Source organism: Oncorhynchus gorbuscha, linkage group LG18 (genome assembly GCF_021184085.1).
Source record: "Oncorhynchus gorbuscha isolate QuinsamMale2020 ecotype Even-year linkage group LG18, OgorEven_v1.0, whole genome shotgun sequence".
Taxonomy (NCBI): Eukaryota; Metazoa; Chordata; class Actinopteri; order Salmoniformes; family Salmonidae; genus Oncorhynchus; species Oncorhynchus gorbuscha.
Window position 1 is genome coordinate 14,296,745 of NC_060190.1, and position 21,909 is coordinate 14,318,653.

The 21,909-nt window shown below is 42.0% G+C and overlaps 1 protein-coding gene across 2 annotated transcripts in view; it reads left to right on the top strand.

The window, feature by feature from the left end:
- Positions 1-21,909, top strand: part of LOC124002860 (protein AF-17-like) — a 48,003-nt gene that overhangs the window by 9,327 nt on the left and 16,767 nt on the right. For both annotated transcript variants that reach the window (XM_046310617.1, XM_046310618.1), the window contains exons 10-13: positions 224-1,066; positions 1,844-2,010; positions 3,652-3,769; positions 6,432-6,498. In XM_046310617.1, the coding sequence (XP_046166573.1) occupies positions 224-1,066; positions 1,844-2,010; positions 3,652-3,769; positions 6,432-6,498 (1,195 nt within the window). The remainder of the gene's footprint in view (positions 1-223; positions 1,067-1,843; positions 2,011-3,651; positions 3,770-6,431; positions 6,499-21,909) is intronic.

A 21,909-nucleotide genomic window follows, 5' to 3' on the forward strand; every position in this document is an offset into this window, starting at 1 on the left:
TCCTTTATGGGCCAACTAACCGGCCATTTTCTGTCCAAGCAACTTCTCAGTCGGTTCTGTTTGTGAATAACCAACTCTCTAGTGCAGAACTCTTTGTTTTGGTATAACTTCACTGTGTTTAGTCTGAACGTGTGTTTTATGATGGTTTTAGGTATAACTCTACCGTATAGTGTTGTCTGGTTATTGTGCTGTGTTTAGGAATAACTACGGTGTGTATTCCCAGGTGGCGGCTCCCAAGACTTCCCCCCGTTCTCCTCTACCTCTCGTTTGGAGTGCGACCCCGACCGAGGAGCGGACGAGCATGGTGCCGAGGAGCACCGTGACGAGCGGACCAGATGGACAGCGCCTGAGGAAGATGAAGAAGAGGAGGAGGAAAAGGAAGAAGAGAAAGAAGAGGAGGAGGAATTGGACAATAGTAAATATCACAACAAGGCCTCTCTGCAGCCCCCGGCCCTGACCCCAGTTGACGGACCTCACGGAGGGTCGTCGCAGGGTCATGAGAGGTCAGAGGGAGAGGCCAACTCCTTTGAGACCAAGGTCACAATCTCCACCTTCGGCTCCATCATGCGCATCACTTCCTCCTCGGGTGGGCTAGGCGGAGGCAGCAGCAAGCTCCGCAAAATCTCCTCCTCCTCTTCCTCGGGGGACTACAAGCTTTCAAAGTCGCTTCTCAAGTCCCCGCACCTAGCCACGCCCCCTATACTGGAGGAGGCCGACCTAGAGGAAGACAAGGCCACGCCCCCACCACCGCTGCCAACACACCGGGAGAGGAGGCACCGTGGCAACAAGAAGAGCCGGCACGGACCGGGGCGCCCGCGGGGGAGCAAGAACCGGGAGCGGACGGAGAGGCTAGAGGAGGAGTACCGTCAGCACCATCACCACACGGCTCCTGCTCCACCTCCTTCCCTAACCTCCTCCACTTCGTTCTCCTCGCTCTTACCCAGCTCCTCCACCCTCCCCCACACAGCGTACTCCTCCACCCTGCCCACCTCCTCCCTCTCATCCTCCTCCTTCCCCTCCTCCTCCACTTCCTGTAGCGTCAGTTTCTCCACAGGCCGCGGCTCCGGTGAGTCTCACCAGATCTGTCTGAGTGGGCGTACTCTCTGTGCGGTAGCCCTCTAGCTTCCTGTGTGCGCATGAGTGACTGCAAGCATGCACTTGCACGTGAAAATAATACACAGCATTTCTGTGTATTGTGGCTGTGGATGATGAATGTACACATTATAAGTATGTGTATTTAGAGATGTTCAGGAAGCAAGATACCTCATTTAGAAAATGGCGGTCAGATTTAAGCTTGTACATATTTGCACTACAGAGAAAGAAAAGGATGAAGAAGTGTAACAGATTGAGTAAAAATAAGAGGGAAGAACCTTGTTTGAATACATTTGTTTGCTTATGACATTTTGAACAGAACTAGAAGTGCAGACTGCACATACGTAGTAAATCTTAGGTAGTTAGTGATCTGTGCGTCGTAAAGAGATTTGTTAGATTGTGGTTTTGTGTTGTGTCAACAGAGAGAGCATGTGCGTCAATGGCTGGGTTGACTTCCTGCTTCTGCTCTACTCTGACAAGATATGACCTCAACACTTTTATGTGTGCGGTTGTGTGTGTGTGTGTGTGTGTGTGTGTGTGTGTGTGTGTGTGTGTGTGTGTGTGTGTGTGTGTGTGTGTGTGTGTGTGTGTGTGTGTGTGTGTGTGTGTGTGTGTGTGTGTGTGTGTGTGTGTGTGTGTGTGTGTGTGTGTGTGTGTGGTACAGTCTCACATGTCTGTACATATGTGCATGTGTGTGTTTTATAAATGAATTGCATTTATGAATTAAGTCTGATATTACTCTCTTGGTTAGGAATCTACACCAGCCACAAGGACCCTCTGTCTTTGAGTGGGGGTGTCTGTAACACCCCTCTATCGTTGGGCGGAGGCGTATGTAGCACCGCTCTCTCTTCAGGACTCCTGCCATCTCACGTCTCCACGCTGCCACTTCAACCAGTCAACTCTGCCCTCAACACCCAGGTACTCCAGAAATCAACATCATGTCTGCGTTTAGAGCCTTACCCATACCCGCGGCATTCAGGCTCTACCCTACCCAGGCCCGGTTGCTTCTGCCAAATTTAAGGCCCGGCCCTTGCCGAAATCAGAAATAACTTCCTGTGTTAGTCAATCCAATAGCTGCTCCTCTCTGTCTGTCACGAGCTCCCTGCTCTGCTCATGGCGGCTCTGAGTCTGTGAGTAGCCATAGCAACGGCTCCGCTTGGGCTACTCTGCTCAATGAAGAGACATGAGAGAGCAGTTAGCTGTTAGATACTTTTCATCGCTCTAAACCCTGCCCGTACCCTAGTTATTGATGAATAAACAGGCCCCACCTGGCCCTAACCCCATGTATAATGTCAGAGCCCGTCGAGCTCGGGTCAGGTAGCAGAGCTTTAGTTTGCTTCCCAAATGGCACCCTATTACCTACAGTTGAAGTAGGAAGTTTACATACACCTTAGCCAAATACTTTTAAACTCAGTTTTTTTCACAGTTCCTGACATTTAATCCTAGTAAAAATTATCTGTTTTAGGTCAGTTAGGATCACCACTTTATTTTAAGAATGTGAAATTTCAGAATAATAGAGAGTGATTTATTTCAGCCTTTATTTCTTTCATCACATTCCCAGTGGGTCAGAAGTTTACATACACTCACTTAGTATTTGGTAGCATTGCCTTTAAATAGTTAACCTTGGGTCAAATGTTTTGGGTAGCCTTCCACAAGCTTCGCACAATAAGTTGGGTGAATTCTGGGCCATTCAGACTTGTGGAGGTCTAAAAAAAAATCTGAGGTCATGGCTGATTTCTTTTGATTTTCCCATGATGTCAAGCAAAGAGGCACTAAGTTTGAAGATAGGCCTTGAAATACATCCACGGGGACACCTCCAATTGACTCAAATGATGTCAATTAGCCTGTCAGAAGCTTCTAAAGCCATGACATCATTTTCTGGAATTTTCCAAGCTGTTTAAAGGCACAGTCAACTTAGTGTATGTAAACTTCTGACCCACTGGAATTGTGATACAGTGAATTATACGTGAAATAATCTGTCTGTAAACAATTGTTGGAAAAATGTATTGTCATGCACAAATTAGAAACTCTAGTTTCTTAACAAGAAATTTGTGGAGTGGTTGAAAAATGAGTTTTAATGGACTCCAACCTAAGAGTATGTAAACTTCCGATTTCAACTGTATATACAGATGTATGATCTTCATTTGAGCCAGTTTGCTACAGCAGAAAAATAATCCTGCTGCAACAGGAAATATGAATTATTATGTGGATTTTAATTAATGGACACTTTTGTCGGGGTTGATAAATGTATTCGTAAAGGAGTCTGAAACTTCAAAGTGGAAATTACAAACTTCATGCGCCTTTTTAAACCTCAAGTACGCTAAGTTAAAAATGTCCTGCTTTAAAGGGAAGTTCTCCTGCAACAAGATGATCAAATTAAGATCTTACATCTGTAGTGTACTTTGTAGTGCACTATGCAGGGAATATATAGTGCCATTTTTACTGAGATTTTTACTGAGCTTATCAACAATATGATGTTACAACTAAAATAGTATCCCAAATGTGTTCAGTTGTAGGGTAAATGAGAGCCTAACTTTGTTCTGTGTTAAACACTTGCAGGTGCACCCATGTTCAAGCTCTTCCTACAGCCTTAGCTCCTCTCAGCCATTCAGCAGGATCCTTTCTACTGCCCGTACACTGCCCTCACTACTGAGCCAAGCCCAGAACTCACTTCAAGGTAACACACACACACACACAGTCTTTAGTGAGATACTTATGTTTGCTATGAAGTTACAGTGGGGCAAAAACGTATTTAGTCAGCCACCAATTGTGCAAGTTCTCCCACTTAAAAAGATGAGAGAGGCCTGTAATTTTCATCATAGGTCCACTTCAACTATGACAGACAAAATGAGAAGAAAAAAATCCAGAAAATCACATTGTAGGATTTTTAATGAATTTATTTGCAAATTATGGTGGAAAATAAGTATTTGGTCACCTTCAAACAAGTAAGATTTCTGGCTCTCACAGACCTATAACTTCTTCTGAGGCTCCTCTGTCCTCCACTCGTTACCTGTATTAATGGCACTTATTTGAACTTGTTATCAGTATAAAAGACACCTGTCCACAACCTCAAACAGTCACACTCCAAACTCCACTATGGCCAAGACCAAAGAGCTGTCAAAGGACACCAGAAACAAAATTGTAGACATGCACCAGGCTGGGAAGACTGAATCTGCAATAGGTAAGCAACTTGGTTTGAAGAAATCAACTGTGGGAGCAATTATTAGGAAATGGAAGACATACAAGACCACTGATAATCTCCCTCGATCTGGGGCTCCACGCAAGATCTCACCCCGTGGGGTCAAAATGATCACAAGAACGGTGAGCAAAAATCCCAGAACTACACGGGGGGACCTAGTGAATGACCTGCAGAGAGCTGAGACCAAAGTAACAAAGCCTACCATCAGTAACACACTACGCCGCCAGGGACTCAAATCCTGCAGTGACAGATGTGTCCCCCTGCTTAAGCCAGTACATGCCCAGGCCCGTCTGAAGTTTGCTAGAGAGCATTTGGATGATCCAGAAGAAGATTGTAAGAATGTCATATGGTCAGTTGAAACCAAAATAGAACTTTTTGGTATAAACTCAACTCGTCGTGTTTGGAGGACAAAGAATGCTGAGTTGCATCCAAAGAACACCATACCATACCTACTGTGAAGCATGGGGGTGGAAACATCATGCTTGGGGCTGTTTTTCTGCAAAGGAACCAGGACGACTGATTGGTGTAAAGGAAAGAATGAATGGGGCCATGTATCGTGAGATTTTGAGTGAAAACCTCCTTCCATCAGCAAGGGCATTGAAGATGAAACGTGGCTGGGTCTTTCAGCATGACAATGATCCCAAACACACCGCCCGGGCAATGAAGAAGTGGCTACAGATCTCAACCCCATAGAAAATCTTTGGAGGGAGTTGAAAGTCCGTGTTACCCAGCAACAGCCCCAAAACATCACTGCTCTAGAGGAGATCTGCATGGAGGAATGGGCCAAAATACCAGCAACAGTGTGTGAAACCTTGTGAAGACTTACAGAAAACGTTTGACCTCTGTCATTGCCAACAAAGGGTATATAACAAAGTATTGAGATAAACTTTTGTTATTGACCAAATACTTATTTTCCACCATAATTTGCAAATAAATTCATAAAAAATCCTACAATGTGATTTTCTGGATTTTATTTCCTAATTTTGTCTGTCATAGTTGAAGTGTACCTATGATGAAAATTACAGGCCTCTCTCATCTTTTTAAGTGGGAGAACTTGCACAATTGGTGGCTGACTAAATACTTTTTTGCCCCACTGTACATAGGGGAGAGTGGGGTAAATTGAGACAAAGGCGTAAGTTGAGCCACCCTTGTTTCTAGGAAACCGTGCACAAAATTAAAAATTTGACCAAATATTTAGGAAGAGGTCTTCATTTCAGTCGGAGACGGAAGAAATCACATGGATAAAGTGGTAAGCAAGTTAGGTTAAAAAAAAGTAAAAAACACCAAGTCAAATGAATTTATTGTGTTAGAGGTTTCATGATGCTTGTGTCTAAACCAAAGTAGATCATTTGCAGATTGTTCTATACATCAGTTGGGGTCTCTTTACGCTTCCATATGAGGTCCTAAACCTAGCATGAAAGTACATCCTTGTACCTGTGTGGGATAATATAGTCAAAATATTTGCCTTGGGGTAAGTTGAGCCATTGACCATGAGGTAAGTTGATCCAATGACCATTGGGTAAGGTGAGCCAATGACCATGGGGTAAGTTGAACCAATGGCCATGGGGTAAGTTGATCCAATGACCATTGGGTAAGGTGAGCCAATGACCATGAGGTAAGTTGAACCAATGGTTGAGCCAATGGCAAGTTGAGCAAATGGAAGTGTTTTCTTCCCAGGCAGAGAAAAATCAAGGCATTATCTCTGAGATATGAGGTAACAACAGGGCCTTAGGTGTTAAGCCTCTGTTAAAAGATCCTTAAAATTATTAAAAGGCAAAAAACGATTGTGATTGTGTTGAATTGTGTTTGGGAAATGAAGATAGACATGTTTTTAAAAGGGTAGTGGTAATATTTAATTTAGTACAGAAATGTGTATGCGGCTTAACTTACCCTGTCCCACAGCTCAGCTCAACTTAATTTACCCTGTCCCACAGCTCAACTTAACTTACCCTGTCCCACAGCTCAACTAAGTTGTGCCAAGAGACCACTTTTTTTGGACAAGCTATGTTTTCAAACCAGAAAGACATACTATATTTCCCTTGATGGAGTGATGCTGAATGTAAAAAATGGCTCAATTTACCCCAGTCTCCCCTACTGTAGCTACCTGGTAGTTTATCGGGATTGCTCTCTCTCCTCTCAGAGTCCGAGATGGATGACTGTCGCTTCCCATGTCACGACAACTCGCCACGAGAGAGCCTTTCCTCACAGTAAGTTTCTCTATGACTCACTGTCACTATCAACACAAATCTCTCTCACTCACTATCAACATTTTTATCTCTCACTGTCACTATCAACACTGTTCTCTCTCACTGTCACTATCAATACTATTCTCTCTCACTGTCACTATCAACAATTTTATCTCTCACTGTCACTATCAACACTTTTATCTCTCACTGTCACTATCAACATTGTTCTATCTCACTGTCACTATCAATACTATTCTCAATCTCACTGTCACTATCAACACTTTTATCTCTCACTGTCACTATCAATACTATTCTCTCTCACTGTCACTATCAATACTATTCTCAATCTCACTGTCACTATCAACACTTTTATCTCTCACTGTCACTATCAACATTGTTCTCGCTCACTGTCACTATCAATACTATTCTCTCTCACTGCCACTGTCAATACTATTCTCTCACTGTCACTATCAACACTTGTATCTCTTACGGTCACTATCAATACTATTCTCTCTCACTGTCCCTATCAACACTGTTCTCTTTCACTGTCACTATCAACACTGTTCTCTCTCACTGTCCCTATCAACACTGTTCTCTCTCACTGTCACTATCAACACTCATCTCTCACTGTCACTATCAACACTATCTCTCACTGTCACTATCAACACTATTCTCTCTCACTGTCACTATCAACACTCATCTCTCACTGTCACTATCAACACTATCTCTCACTGTCACTATCAATACTATTCTCTCTCACTGTCCCTATCAACACTGTTCTCTCTCACTGTCACTATCAACACTATCTCTCACTGTCACTATCAACACTATTCTCTCTCACTGTCCCTATCAACACTGTTCTCTCTCACTGTCACTATCAACACTCATCTCTCACTGTCACTATCAACACTATCTCTCACTGTCACTATCAACACTATCTCTCACTGTCACTATCAACACTATCTCTCACTGTCACTATCAACACTATTCTCAATCTCACTGTCACTATCAACACTGTTCTCTCTCACTGTCACTATCAACACTATTCTCAATCTCACTGTCACTATCAACACTATTCTCTCTCACTGTCACTATCAACAATTTTATCTCTCACTGTCACTATCAACACTTTTATCTCTCACTGTCACTATCAACATTGTTCTATCTCACTGTCACCATCAATACTATTCTCAATCTCACTGTCACTATCAACACTTTTATCTCTCACTGTCACTATCAATACTATTCTCTCTCACTGCCACTATCAATACTATTCTCTCACTGTCACTATCAACACTTGTATCTCTTACTTTCACTATCAATACTATTCTCTCTCACTGTCCATATCAACACTGTTCTCTTTCACTGTCACTATCAACACTGTTCTCTCTCACTGTCACTATCAACACTCATCTCTCACTGTCACTATCAACACTATCTCTCACTGTCACTATCAACACTATCTCTCACTGTCACTATCAACACTATCTCTCACTGTCACTATCAACACTATCTCTCACTGTCACTATCAATACTATTCTCTCTCACTGTCCCTATCAACACTGTTCTCTCTCACTGTCACTATCAACACTCATCTCTCACTGTCACTATCAACACTATTCTCTCTCACTGTCCCTATCAACACTGTTCTCTCTCACTGTCACTATCAACACTCATCTCTCACTGTCACTATCAACACTATCTCTCACTGTCACTATCAACACTATTCTCTCTCACTGTCACTATCAACACTCATCTCTCACTGTCACTATCAACACTATCTCTCACTGTCACTATCAATACTATTCTCTCTCACTGTCCCTATCAACACTGTTCTCTCTCACTGTCACTATCAACACTCATCTCTCACTGTCACTATCAACACTATCTCTCACTGTCACTATCAACACTATTCTCTCTCACTGTCCCTATCAACACTGTTCTCTCTCACTGTCACTATCAACACACATCTCTCACTGTCACTATCAACACTATCTCTCACTGTCACTATCAACACTATCTCTCACTGTCACTATCAACACTATCTCTCACTGTCACTATCAACACTATTCTCAATCTCACTGTCACTATCAACACTGTTCTCTCTCACTGTCACTATCAACACTATTCTCAATCTCACTGTCACTATCAACACTATTCTCTCTCACTGCCACTATCAACACTGTTCTCTCTCACTGTCACTATCAACACTATTCTCTCTCACTGCCACTATCAACACTATCACTGCCACTATCAACACTATCACTGCCACTATCAACACTATCACTGCCACTATCAACACTAATCAACACTATCACTGCCACTATCAACACTATCACTGCCACTATCAACACTATCACTGCCACTATCAACACTATCACTGCCACTATCAACACTATCACTGCCACTATCAACACTAATCAACACTATCACTGCCACTATCAACACTATCACTGCCACTATCAACACTATCACTGCCACTATCAACACTAATCAACACTATCACTGCCACTATCAACACTATCACTGTCACTATCAACACTAATCAACACTATCACTGCCACTATCAACACTATCACTGCCACTATCAACACTATCACTGCCACTATCAACACTATCACTGCCACTATCAACACTAATCAACACTATCAACACTATCACTGCCACTATCAACACTAATCAACACTATCACTGCCACTATCAACACTAATCAACACTATCACTGCCACTATCAACACTATCACTGCCACTATCAACACTATCACTGCCACTATCAACACTATCACTGCCACTATCAACACTATCACTGCCACTATCAACACTATCACTGCCACTATCAACACTATCACTGCCACTATCAACACTAATCAACACTATCACTGCCACTATCAACACTATCACTGCCACTATCAACACTAATCAACACTATCAACACTCATGCCACTATCAACACTATCACCACTATCAACACTATCACTGCCACTATCAACACTATCACTGCCACTATCAACACTATCACTGCCACTATCAACACTATCACTGCCACTATCCACTATCAACACTATCACTGCCACTATCAACACTATCACTGCCACTATCAACACTAATCAACACTATCACTGCCACTATCAACACTATCACTGCCACTATCAACACTATCACTGCCACTATCAACACTAATCAACACTATCACTGCCACTATCAACACTATCACTGCCACTATCAACACTATCACTGCCACTATCAACACTATCACTGCCACTATCAACACTATCACTGCTATATCAACACTAATCAACACTATCACTGCCACTATCAACACTATCACTGCCACTATCAACACTATCACTGCCACTATCAACACTATCACTGCCACTATCAACACTATCACTGCCACTATCAACACTATAATCAACACTATCACTGCCACTATCAACACTATCACTGCCACTATCAACACTATCACTGCTACTATCAACACATCAACACTATCACTGCTAATCAACACTATCACTGCCACTATCAACACTATCACTGCCACTATCAACACTATCACTGCCACTATCAACACTATCACTGCCACTATCAACACTATCACTGCCACTATCAACACTATCACTGCCACTATCAACACTATCACTGCTACTATCAACACTATCACTGCCACTATCAACACTATCACTGCCACTATCAACACTATCACTGCCACTATCAACACTAATCAACACTATCACTGCCACTATCAACACTATCACTGCCACTATCAACACTATCACTATCAACTACTATCAATCACTGCCACTATCAACACTATCACTGCCACTATCAACACTATCACTGCCACTATCAACACTATCACTGCCACTATCAACACTATCACTGCCACTATCAACACTATCACTGCCACTATCAACACTATCACTGCCACTATCAACACTATCACTGCCACTATCAACACTATCACTGCCACTATCAACACAACACTATCACCGCCACTATCAACACTATCACTGCCTATCACTACTATCAACACTAATCAACACTATCACTGCCACTATCAACACTATCACTGCCACTATCACTATCAACACTATCACTGCCACTATCAACACTAATCAACACTATCACTGCCACTATCAACACTATCACTGCCACTATCAACACTATCACTGCTACTATCACACTGCCACTATCAACACTATCACTAATCAACACTATCACTGCCACTATCAACACTATCACTGCCACTATCAACACTATCACTGCCACTATCACTATCAACACTCAATCAACACTATCACTGCCACTATCAACACTATCACTGCCACTATCAACACTATCACTGCCACTATCAACACACTAATCAACACTATCACTGCCACTATCAACACTATCACTGCCACTATCAACACACTAATCAACACTATCACTGCCACTATCAACACTATCACTGCCACTATCAACACTATCACTGCCACTATCAACACACTATCAACACTATCACTGCCACTATCAACACTATCACTGCCACTATCAACACTATCACTGCCACTATCAACACTATCACTGCCACTATCAACACTATCACTGCCACTATCAACACTATCACTGCCACTATCAACACTATCACTGCTACTATCAACACTATCACTGCCACTATCAACACTATCACTGCCACTATCAACACTATCACTGCCACTATCAACACTATCACTGCCACTATCAACACTATCACTGCCACTATCAACACTATCACTGCCACTATCAACACTATCACTGCCACTATCAACACTATCACTGCCACTATCAACACTATCACTGCCACTATCAACACTATCACTGCTACTATACTAATCAACACTATCACTGCCACTATCAACACTATCACTGCCACTATCAACACTACTGCCAATCACACTAATCAACACTATCACTGCCACTATCAACACTATCACTGCCACTATATCAACTATCAACACTAATCAACACTATCTGCCACTATCAACACTATCACTGCCACTATCAACACTATCACTGCCACTATCAACACTATCACTGCCACTATCAACACTATCACTGCCACTATCAACACTATATCAACACTATCACTGCCACTATCAACACTATCACTATCAACACTAATCAACAATCAACACTATCACTGCCACTATCAACACTATCACTGCCACTATCAACACTATCACTGCCACTATCAACACTATACTATCAACACTATCACTGCCACTATCAACACTATCACTGCCACTATCAACACTATCACTGCCACTATCAACACTATCACTGCCACTATCAACACTATCACTGCCACTATCAACACTATCACTGCCACTATCAACACTATCACTGCCACTATCAACACTATCACTATCAACACTATCAACACTATCACTGCCACTATCAACACTATCACTGCTACTATCAACACTATCACTGCCACTATCAACACTATCACTGCCACTATCAACACTATCACTGCCACTATCAACACTATCACTGCCACTATCAACACTACTATCAACACTATCACTGCCACTATCACTATCAACACTATCACTGCCACTATCAACACTATCACTGCCACTATCAACACTATCACTGCCACTATCAACACTATCACTGCCACTATCAACACTATCACTGCCACTATCAACACTATCACTGCCACTATCAACACTATCACTGCCACTATCAACACTATCACTGCTATACTATCAACACTAATCAACACTATCACTGCCACTATCAACACTATCACTGCCACTATCAACACTATCACTGCCACTATCAACACTAATCACTGCCACTATCAACACTATCACTGCCACTATCAACACTATCACTGCCACTATCAACACTATCACTGCCACTATCAACACTAATCAACACTATCACTGCCACTATCAACACTATCACTGCTACTATCAACACTATCACTGCCACTATCAACACTATCACTGCCACTATCAACACTAATCAACACTATCACTGCCACTATCAACACTATCACTGCCACTATCAACACTATCACTGCCACTATCAACACTAATCACTGCCACTATCAACACTAATCAACACTATCACTGCCACTATCAACACCACTATCAACACTATCACTGCCACTATCAACACTATCACTGCCACTATCAACACTATCACTGCCACTATCAACACTATCACTGCCACTATCAACACTATCACTATCAACACTATCAACACTATCACTGCCACTATCAACACTATCACTGCCACTATCAACACTATCACTGCCACTATCCACTATCAACACTATCACTGCCACTATCAACACTATCACTGCCACTATCAACACTATCACTGCCACTATCAACACTATCACTGCCACTATCAACACTATCACTGCCACTATCAACACTATCACTGCCACTATCAACACTATCACTGCCACTATCAACACTATCACTGCCACTATCAACACTATCATGCCACTATCAACACTACTGCCACTATCAACACTATCACTGCTACTATCAACTACTATCAACACTATCACTGCCACTATCAACACTATCACTGCCACTATCAACACTATCACTGCCACTATCAACACTATCACTGCTACTATCAACACTCATCACTATCCACTCATCACTATCAACACTATCACTGCTACTATCAACACTATCACTGCCACTATCAACACTATCACTGCTACTATCAACACTAATCACTATCACTATCACTGCCACTATCAACACTATCACTGCCACTATCAACACTATCACTGCCACTATCAACACTATCACTGCCACTATCAACACTATCACTGCCACTATCAACACTATCACTGCCACTATCAACACTATCACTGCTACTATCAACACTAATCACTATCAACACTATCACTGCCACTATCAACACTATCACTGCCACTATCAACACTATCACTGCCACTATCAACACTAATGCTACTATCAACACTAATCAACACTATCACTGCCACTATCAACACTATCACTGCTACTATCAACACTATCATCAACACTATCACTGCCACTATCAACACTATCACTGCTACTATCCACTATCAACACTATCACTGCCACTATCAACACTATCACTGCCACTATCAACACTATCCACTATCAACACTATCACTGCCACTATCAACACTATCACTGCCACTATCAACACTATCACTGCCACTATCAACACTATCACTGCCACTATCAACACTATCACTGCTACTATCAACACTACACTGCCACTATCAACACTATCACTGCCACTATCAACACTATCACTGCCACTATCAACACACTATACTGCCACTATCAACACTATCACTGCTACTATCAACACTATCACTGCCACTATCAACACTATCACTGCTACTATCAACACTAATCAACACTATCACTGCCACTATCAACACTATCACTGCCACTATCAACACTATCCTACTATCAACACTATCACTATCACTGCCACTATCAACACTATCACTGCCACTATCAACACTATCACTGCCACTATCACTATCACTGCCACTATCAACACTATCACTGCCACTATCAACACTATCACTGCCACTATCAACACTATCACTGCCACTATCAACACTATCACTGCCACTATCAACACTATCACTGCTATACTATCAACACTACTAATCAACACTATCACTGCCACTATCAACACTATCACTGCCACTATCAACACACTATCACTGCTACTATCAACACTAATCAACACTATCACTGCCACTATCAACACTATCACTGCTACTATCAACACTATCACTGCCACTATCAACTACTATCTACTGCCACTATCAACACTATCACTGCCACTATCAACACTATCACTGCCACTATCAACACTATCACTGCCACTATCAACACTATCACTGCCACTATCAACACTATCACTGCCACTATCAACACTATCACTGCCACTATCAACACTATCACTGCCACTATCAACACTATCAACTACTATCAACACTATCAACACTATCACTGCCACTATCAACACTATCACTGCCACTATCAACACTATCACTGCTACTATCAACACTAATCACTGCCACTATCAACTGCCACTATCAACACTATCACTGCCACTATCAACACTATCACTGCCACTATCAACACTATCACTGCCACTATCAACCACTATCAACACTATCACTGCTACTATCAACACTATCACTGCCACTATCAACACTATCACTGCTACTATCAACACTATCACTGCCACTATCAACACTATCACTGCCACTATCAACACTATCACTGCCACTATCAACACTATCACTGCCACTATCAACACTATCACTGCCACTATCAACACTATCACTGCACTATCAACACTATCACTGCCACTATCAACACTATCACTGCTACTATCAACACTATCACTATCAACACTATCAACACTATCACTGCCACTATCAACACTATCACTGCCACTATCAACACTATCACTGCCACTATCAACACTATCACTGCCACTATCAACACTATCACTGCCACTATCAACACTATCACTGCCACTATCAACACTATCACTGCCACTATCAACACTATCACTGCCACTATCAACACTATCAACACTCACTGCCAATCAACACTATCACTGCCACTATCAACACTATCACTGCCACTATCAACACTATCACTGCCACTATCAACACTATCACTGCCACTATCAACACTATCACTGCCACTATCAACACTATCACTGCCACTATCAACACTATCACTGCCACTATCAACACTATCACTGCCACTATCAACACTATCACTGCCACTATCAACACTATCACTGCCACTATCAACACTATCACTGCCACTATCAACACTATCACTGCCACTATCAACACTATCACTGCTATACTATCAACATCACTGCCACTATCAACACTATCACTGCCACTATCAACACTATCACTGCCACTATCAACACTAACTGCCACTATCACTATCACTGCCACTATCAACACTATCACTGCCACTATCAACACTATCACTGCCACTATCAACACTATCACTGCCACTATCAACACTATCACTGCCACTATCAACACTATCACTGCCACTATCAACACTATCACTGCCACTATCAACACTATCACTGCCACTATCAACACTATCACTGCCACTATCAACACTATCACTGCTACTATCACTATCACTGCCACTATCAACACTATCACTGCCACTATCAACACTATCACTGCCACTATCAACACTATCACTGCCACTATCAACACTATCACTGCTACTATCAACACTATCACTGCCACTATCAACACTATCACTGCCACTATCAACACTATCACTGCCACTATCAACACTATCACTGCCACTATCAACACTATCAACACTATCACTGCCACTATCAACACTATCACTGCCACTATCAACACTATCACTGCTACTATCAACACTATCAACACTATCACTATCCACTATCAACACTATCACTGCCACTATCAACACTATCACTGCCACTATCAACACTATCACTGCCACTATCAACACTATCATGCCACTATCAACACTATCACTGCTACTATCAACACTATCACTATGCCACTATCAACACTATCACTGCCACTATCAACACTATCACTGCCACTATCAACACTATCACTGCCACTATCAACACTATCACTGCTACTATCAACACTATCACTGCCACTATCAACACTATCACTGCTACTATCAACACTATCACTGCCACTATCAACACTATCACTGCCACTATCAACACTATCACTGCCACTATCAACACTATCACTGCCACTATCAACACTACACTGCCACTATCAACACTATCACTGCCACTATCAACACTATCACTGCTACTATCAACACTATCACTGCCACTATCAACACTATCACTGCCACTATCAACACTATCACTGCCACTATCAACACTATCACTGCCACTATCAACACTATCACTGCCACTATCAACACTATCACTGCCACTATCAACACTATCACTGCCACTATCAACACTATCACTGCCACTATCAACACTATCACTGCCACTATCAACACTATCACTGCCACTATCAACACTATCACTGCCACTATCAACACTATCAACACTATCTGCCACTATCAACACTATCACTGCCACTATCAACACTATCACTGCCACTATCAACACTATCACTGCTACTATCAACACTAACTGCCACTATCAACACTATCACTGCCACTATCAACACTATCACTGCCACTATCAACACTATCACTGCCACTATCAACACTATCACTGCCACTATCAACACTATCACTGCCACTATCAACACTATCACTGCCACTATCAACACTATCACTGCCACTATCAACACTATCACTATCCACTATCACTGCCACTATCAACACTATCACTGCCACTATCAACACTATCACTGCCACTATCAACACTATCACTGCCACTATCAACACTATCACTGCCACTATCAACACTATCACTCACTATCACTATCAACACTATCACTGCCACTATCAACACTATCACTGCTACTATCAACACTATCACTGCCACTATCAACACTATCACTGCCACTATCAACACTATCACTGCCACTATCAACACTATCACTGCCACTATCAACACTATCACTGCCACTATCAACACTATCACTGCCACTATCAACACTATCACTGCCACTATCAACACTATCACTGCCACTATCAACACTATCACTGCCACTATCAACACTATCACTGCCACTATCAACACTATCACTGCTACTATCAACACTATCAACACTATCACTGCCACTATCAACACTATCACTGCCACTATCAACACTATCACTGCTACTATCAACACTATCACTGCCACTATCAACACTATCACTGCCACTATCAACACTATCACTGCCACTATCAACACTATCACTGCCACTATCAACACTATCACTGCCACTATCAACACTATCACTGCCACTATCAACACTATCACTAATCAACACTATCACTGCCACTATCAACACTATCACTGCCACTATCAACTAATCAACACTATCACTGCTACTATCAACACTATCAACACTCACTGCCACTATCAACACTATCAACACTATCACTATCACTGCCACTATCAACACTATCACTGCCACTATCAACACTATCACTGCCACTATCAACACTATCACTGCCACTATCAACACTATCACTGCCACTATCAACACTATCACTGCTACTATCAACACTATCACTGCCACTATCAACACTATCACTGCCACTATCAACACTATCACTGCCACTATCAACACTATCACTGCTACTATCAACACTATCAACACTAACTGCCACTATCAACACTATCACTGCCACTATCAACACTATCACTGCCACTATCAACACTATCACTGCCACTATCAACACTATCACTGCTACTATCAACACATCTGCCACTATCAACACTATCACTGCCACTATCAACACTATCACTGCTACTATCAACACTATCACTGCACTATCACTATCAACACTATCACTGCCACTATCAACACTATCACTGCTACTATCAACACTATCACTGCCACTATCAACACTATCACTGCCACTATCAACACTATCACTGCCACTATCAACACTATCACTGCCACTATCAACACTATCAACACTATCAACACTATCAACACTATCACCACTATCAACACTATCAACACTATCACTGCCACTATCAACACTATCACTGCCACTATCAACACTATCACTGCCACTATCAACACTATCACTGCTACTATCAACACTAATCAACACTATCACTGCCACTATCAACACTATCACTGCCACTATCAACACTATCACTGCCACTATCAACACTATCACTGCCACTATCAACACTATCACTGCTACTATCAACACTATCACTGCCACTATCAACACTATCACTGCCACTATCAACACTATCACTGCCACTATCAACACTATCACTGCCACTATCAACACTATCACTGCTACTATCAACACTATCACTGCCACTATCAACACTATCACTGCCACTATCACTATCAACACTATCACTGCCACTATCAACACTATCACTGCCACTATCAACACTATCACTGCTACTATCTAATCAACACTATCACTGCCACTATCAACACTATCACTGCCACTATCAACACTATCACTGCCACTATCAACACTATCACTGCACTGCCACTATCAACACTATCACTGCCACTATCAACACTATCACTGCCACTATCAACACTATCACTGCCACTATCAACACTATCACTGCCACTATCTAACACTATCAACACTAATCAACACTATCACTGCCACTATCAACACTATCACTGCCACTATCAACACTATCACTGCCACTATCAACACTATCACTGCCACTATCAACACTATCACTGCTACTATCAACACTATCAACACTATCACTGCCACTATCAACACTATCACTGCCACTATCAACACTATCACTGCCACTATCAACACTATCACTGCCACTATCAACACTATCACTGCCACTATCAACACTATCACTGCCACTATCAACACTATCACTGCCACTATCAACACTATCACTGCCACTATCAACACTATCACTGCCACTATCAACACTATCACTGCCACTATCAACACTATCACTGCCACTATCAACACTAATCAACACTATCACTGCCACTATCAACACTATCACTGCCACTATCAACACTATCACTGCCACTATCAACACTATCACTATCCACTAATCAACACTATCACTGCCACTATCAACACTATCTACTGCCACTATCAACACTATCACTGCCACTATCAACACTATCACTGCTACTATCAACACTATCAACACTATCAACACTATCACTGCCACTATCAACACTATCACTGCCACTATCAACACTATCACTGCCACTATCAACACTATCACTGCCACTATCAACACTATCACTATCACTGCCACTATCAACACTATCACTGCCACTATCAACACTATCACTATCAACACTATCCACTATCAACACTATCACTGCCACTATCAACACTATCACTGCTACTATCAACACTATCACTGCCACTATCAACACTATCACTGCCACTATCAACACTATCACTGCCACCACTATCAACACTATCACTGCCACTATCAACACTATCACTGCCACTATCAACACTATCACTATCAACACTATCACTGCTATCAACACTATCACTGCCACTATCAACACTATCACTGCCACTATCAACACTATCACTGCCACTATCAACACTATCACTGCCACTATCAACACTATCACTGCCACTATCAACACTATCACTGCCACTATCAACACTATCACTGCCACTATCAACACTATCACTATCACTGCCACTATCAACACTATCACTGCCACTATCAACACTATCACTGCTACTATCAACACTATCAACATCAACACTATCACTGCCACTATCAACACTATGCTACTATCACACTATCACTGCCACTATCAACACTATCACTGCCACTATCAACACTATCACTGCCACTATCAACACTATCACTGCCACTATCAACACTAATCAATCACTATCACTGCCACTATCAACACTATCACTGCCACTATCAACACTATCACTATCAACACTATCACTGCCACTATCAACACTATCACTGCCACTATCAACACTATATCAACACTATCACTGCCACTATCAACACTATCACTGCCACTATCAACACTATCTATCACTGCCACTATCAACACTATCACTGCCACTATCAACACTATCACTGCCACTATCAACACTATCACTGCCACTATCAACACTATCACTGCCACTATCAACACTATCACTGCCACTATCAACACTATCACTGCCACTATCAACACTATCACTGCCACTATCAACACTATCACTGCTACTATCAACACTCACTGCCAATCAACACTATCACTGCCACTATCAACACTATCACTGCCACTATCAACACTATCACTGCTACTATCAACACTAATCAACACACTATATCACTATGCTACTATCAACACTATCACTGCCACTATCAACACTATCACTGCCACTATCAACACTATCACTGCCACTATCAACACTATCACTGCCACTATCATCACTGCCACTATCAACACTATCACTGCCACTATCAACACTATCACTGCCACTATCAACACTATCACTGCCACTATCAACACTATCACTGCCACTATCAACACTATCACTGCCACTATCAACACTATCACTGCCACTATCAACACTATCACTGCCACTATCAACACTATCACTGCTACTATCAACACTATCACTACTATCAACACTATCACTGCCACTATCAACACTATCACTGCTACTATCAACACTATCACTGCCACTATCAACACTATCACTATCACTATCAACACTATCACTGCCACTATCAACACTATCACTGCCACTATCAACACTATCACTGCACTATCAACACTATCACTAATCAACACTATCACTGCCACTATCAACACTATCACTGCCACTATCAACACTATCACTGCCACTATCAACACTAATCAACACTATCACTGCCACTATCAACACTATCACTGCTACTATCAACACTATCACTCACTGCCACTATCAACACTATCACTGCCACTATCAACACTATCACTGCCACTATCAACACTATCACTGCCACTCAACACTATCAACACACTGCCACTATCAACACTATCACTGCCACTATCAACACTATCACTGCCACTATCAACAATCACTGCCACTATCAACACTATCACTGCTACTATCAACACTAATCACTATCACTGCCACTATCAACACTATCACTGCTACTATCAACACTATCACTGCCACTATCAACACTATCACTGCCACTATCAACACTATCACTGCCACTATCAACACTATCACTGCTATCAACACTATCAACACTATCACTGCCACTATCAACACTATCACTGCCACTATCAACACTATCACTGCTATCAACACTATCAACACTATCACTGCTACTATCAACACTATCAACACTATCACTGCCACTATCAACACTATCACTGCCACTATCAACACTATCATGCCACTATGCCACTATCAACACTATCACTGCCACTATCAACACTATCACTGCTACTATCAACACTATCACTGCCACTATCAACACTATCACTGCCACTATCAACACTATCACTGCCACTATCAACACTATCACTGCTACTATCAACACTAATCAACACTATCACTGCCACTATCAACACTATCACTGCTACTATCAACACTATCACTGCCACTATCAACACTATCACTGCCACTATCAACACTATCACTGCTACTATCAACACTATCACTGCCACTATCAACACTATCACTGCCACTATCAACACTATCACTGCCACTATCAACACTATCACTGCCACTATCAACACTATCAACACTATCT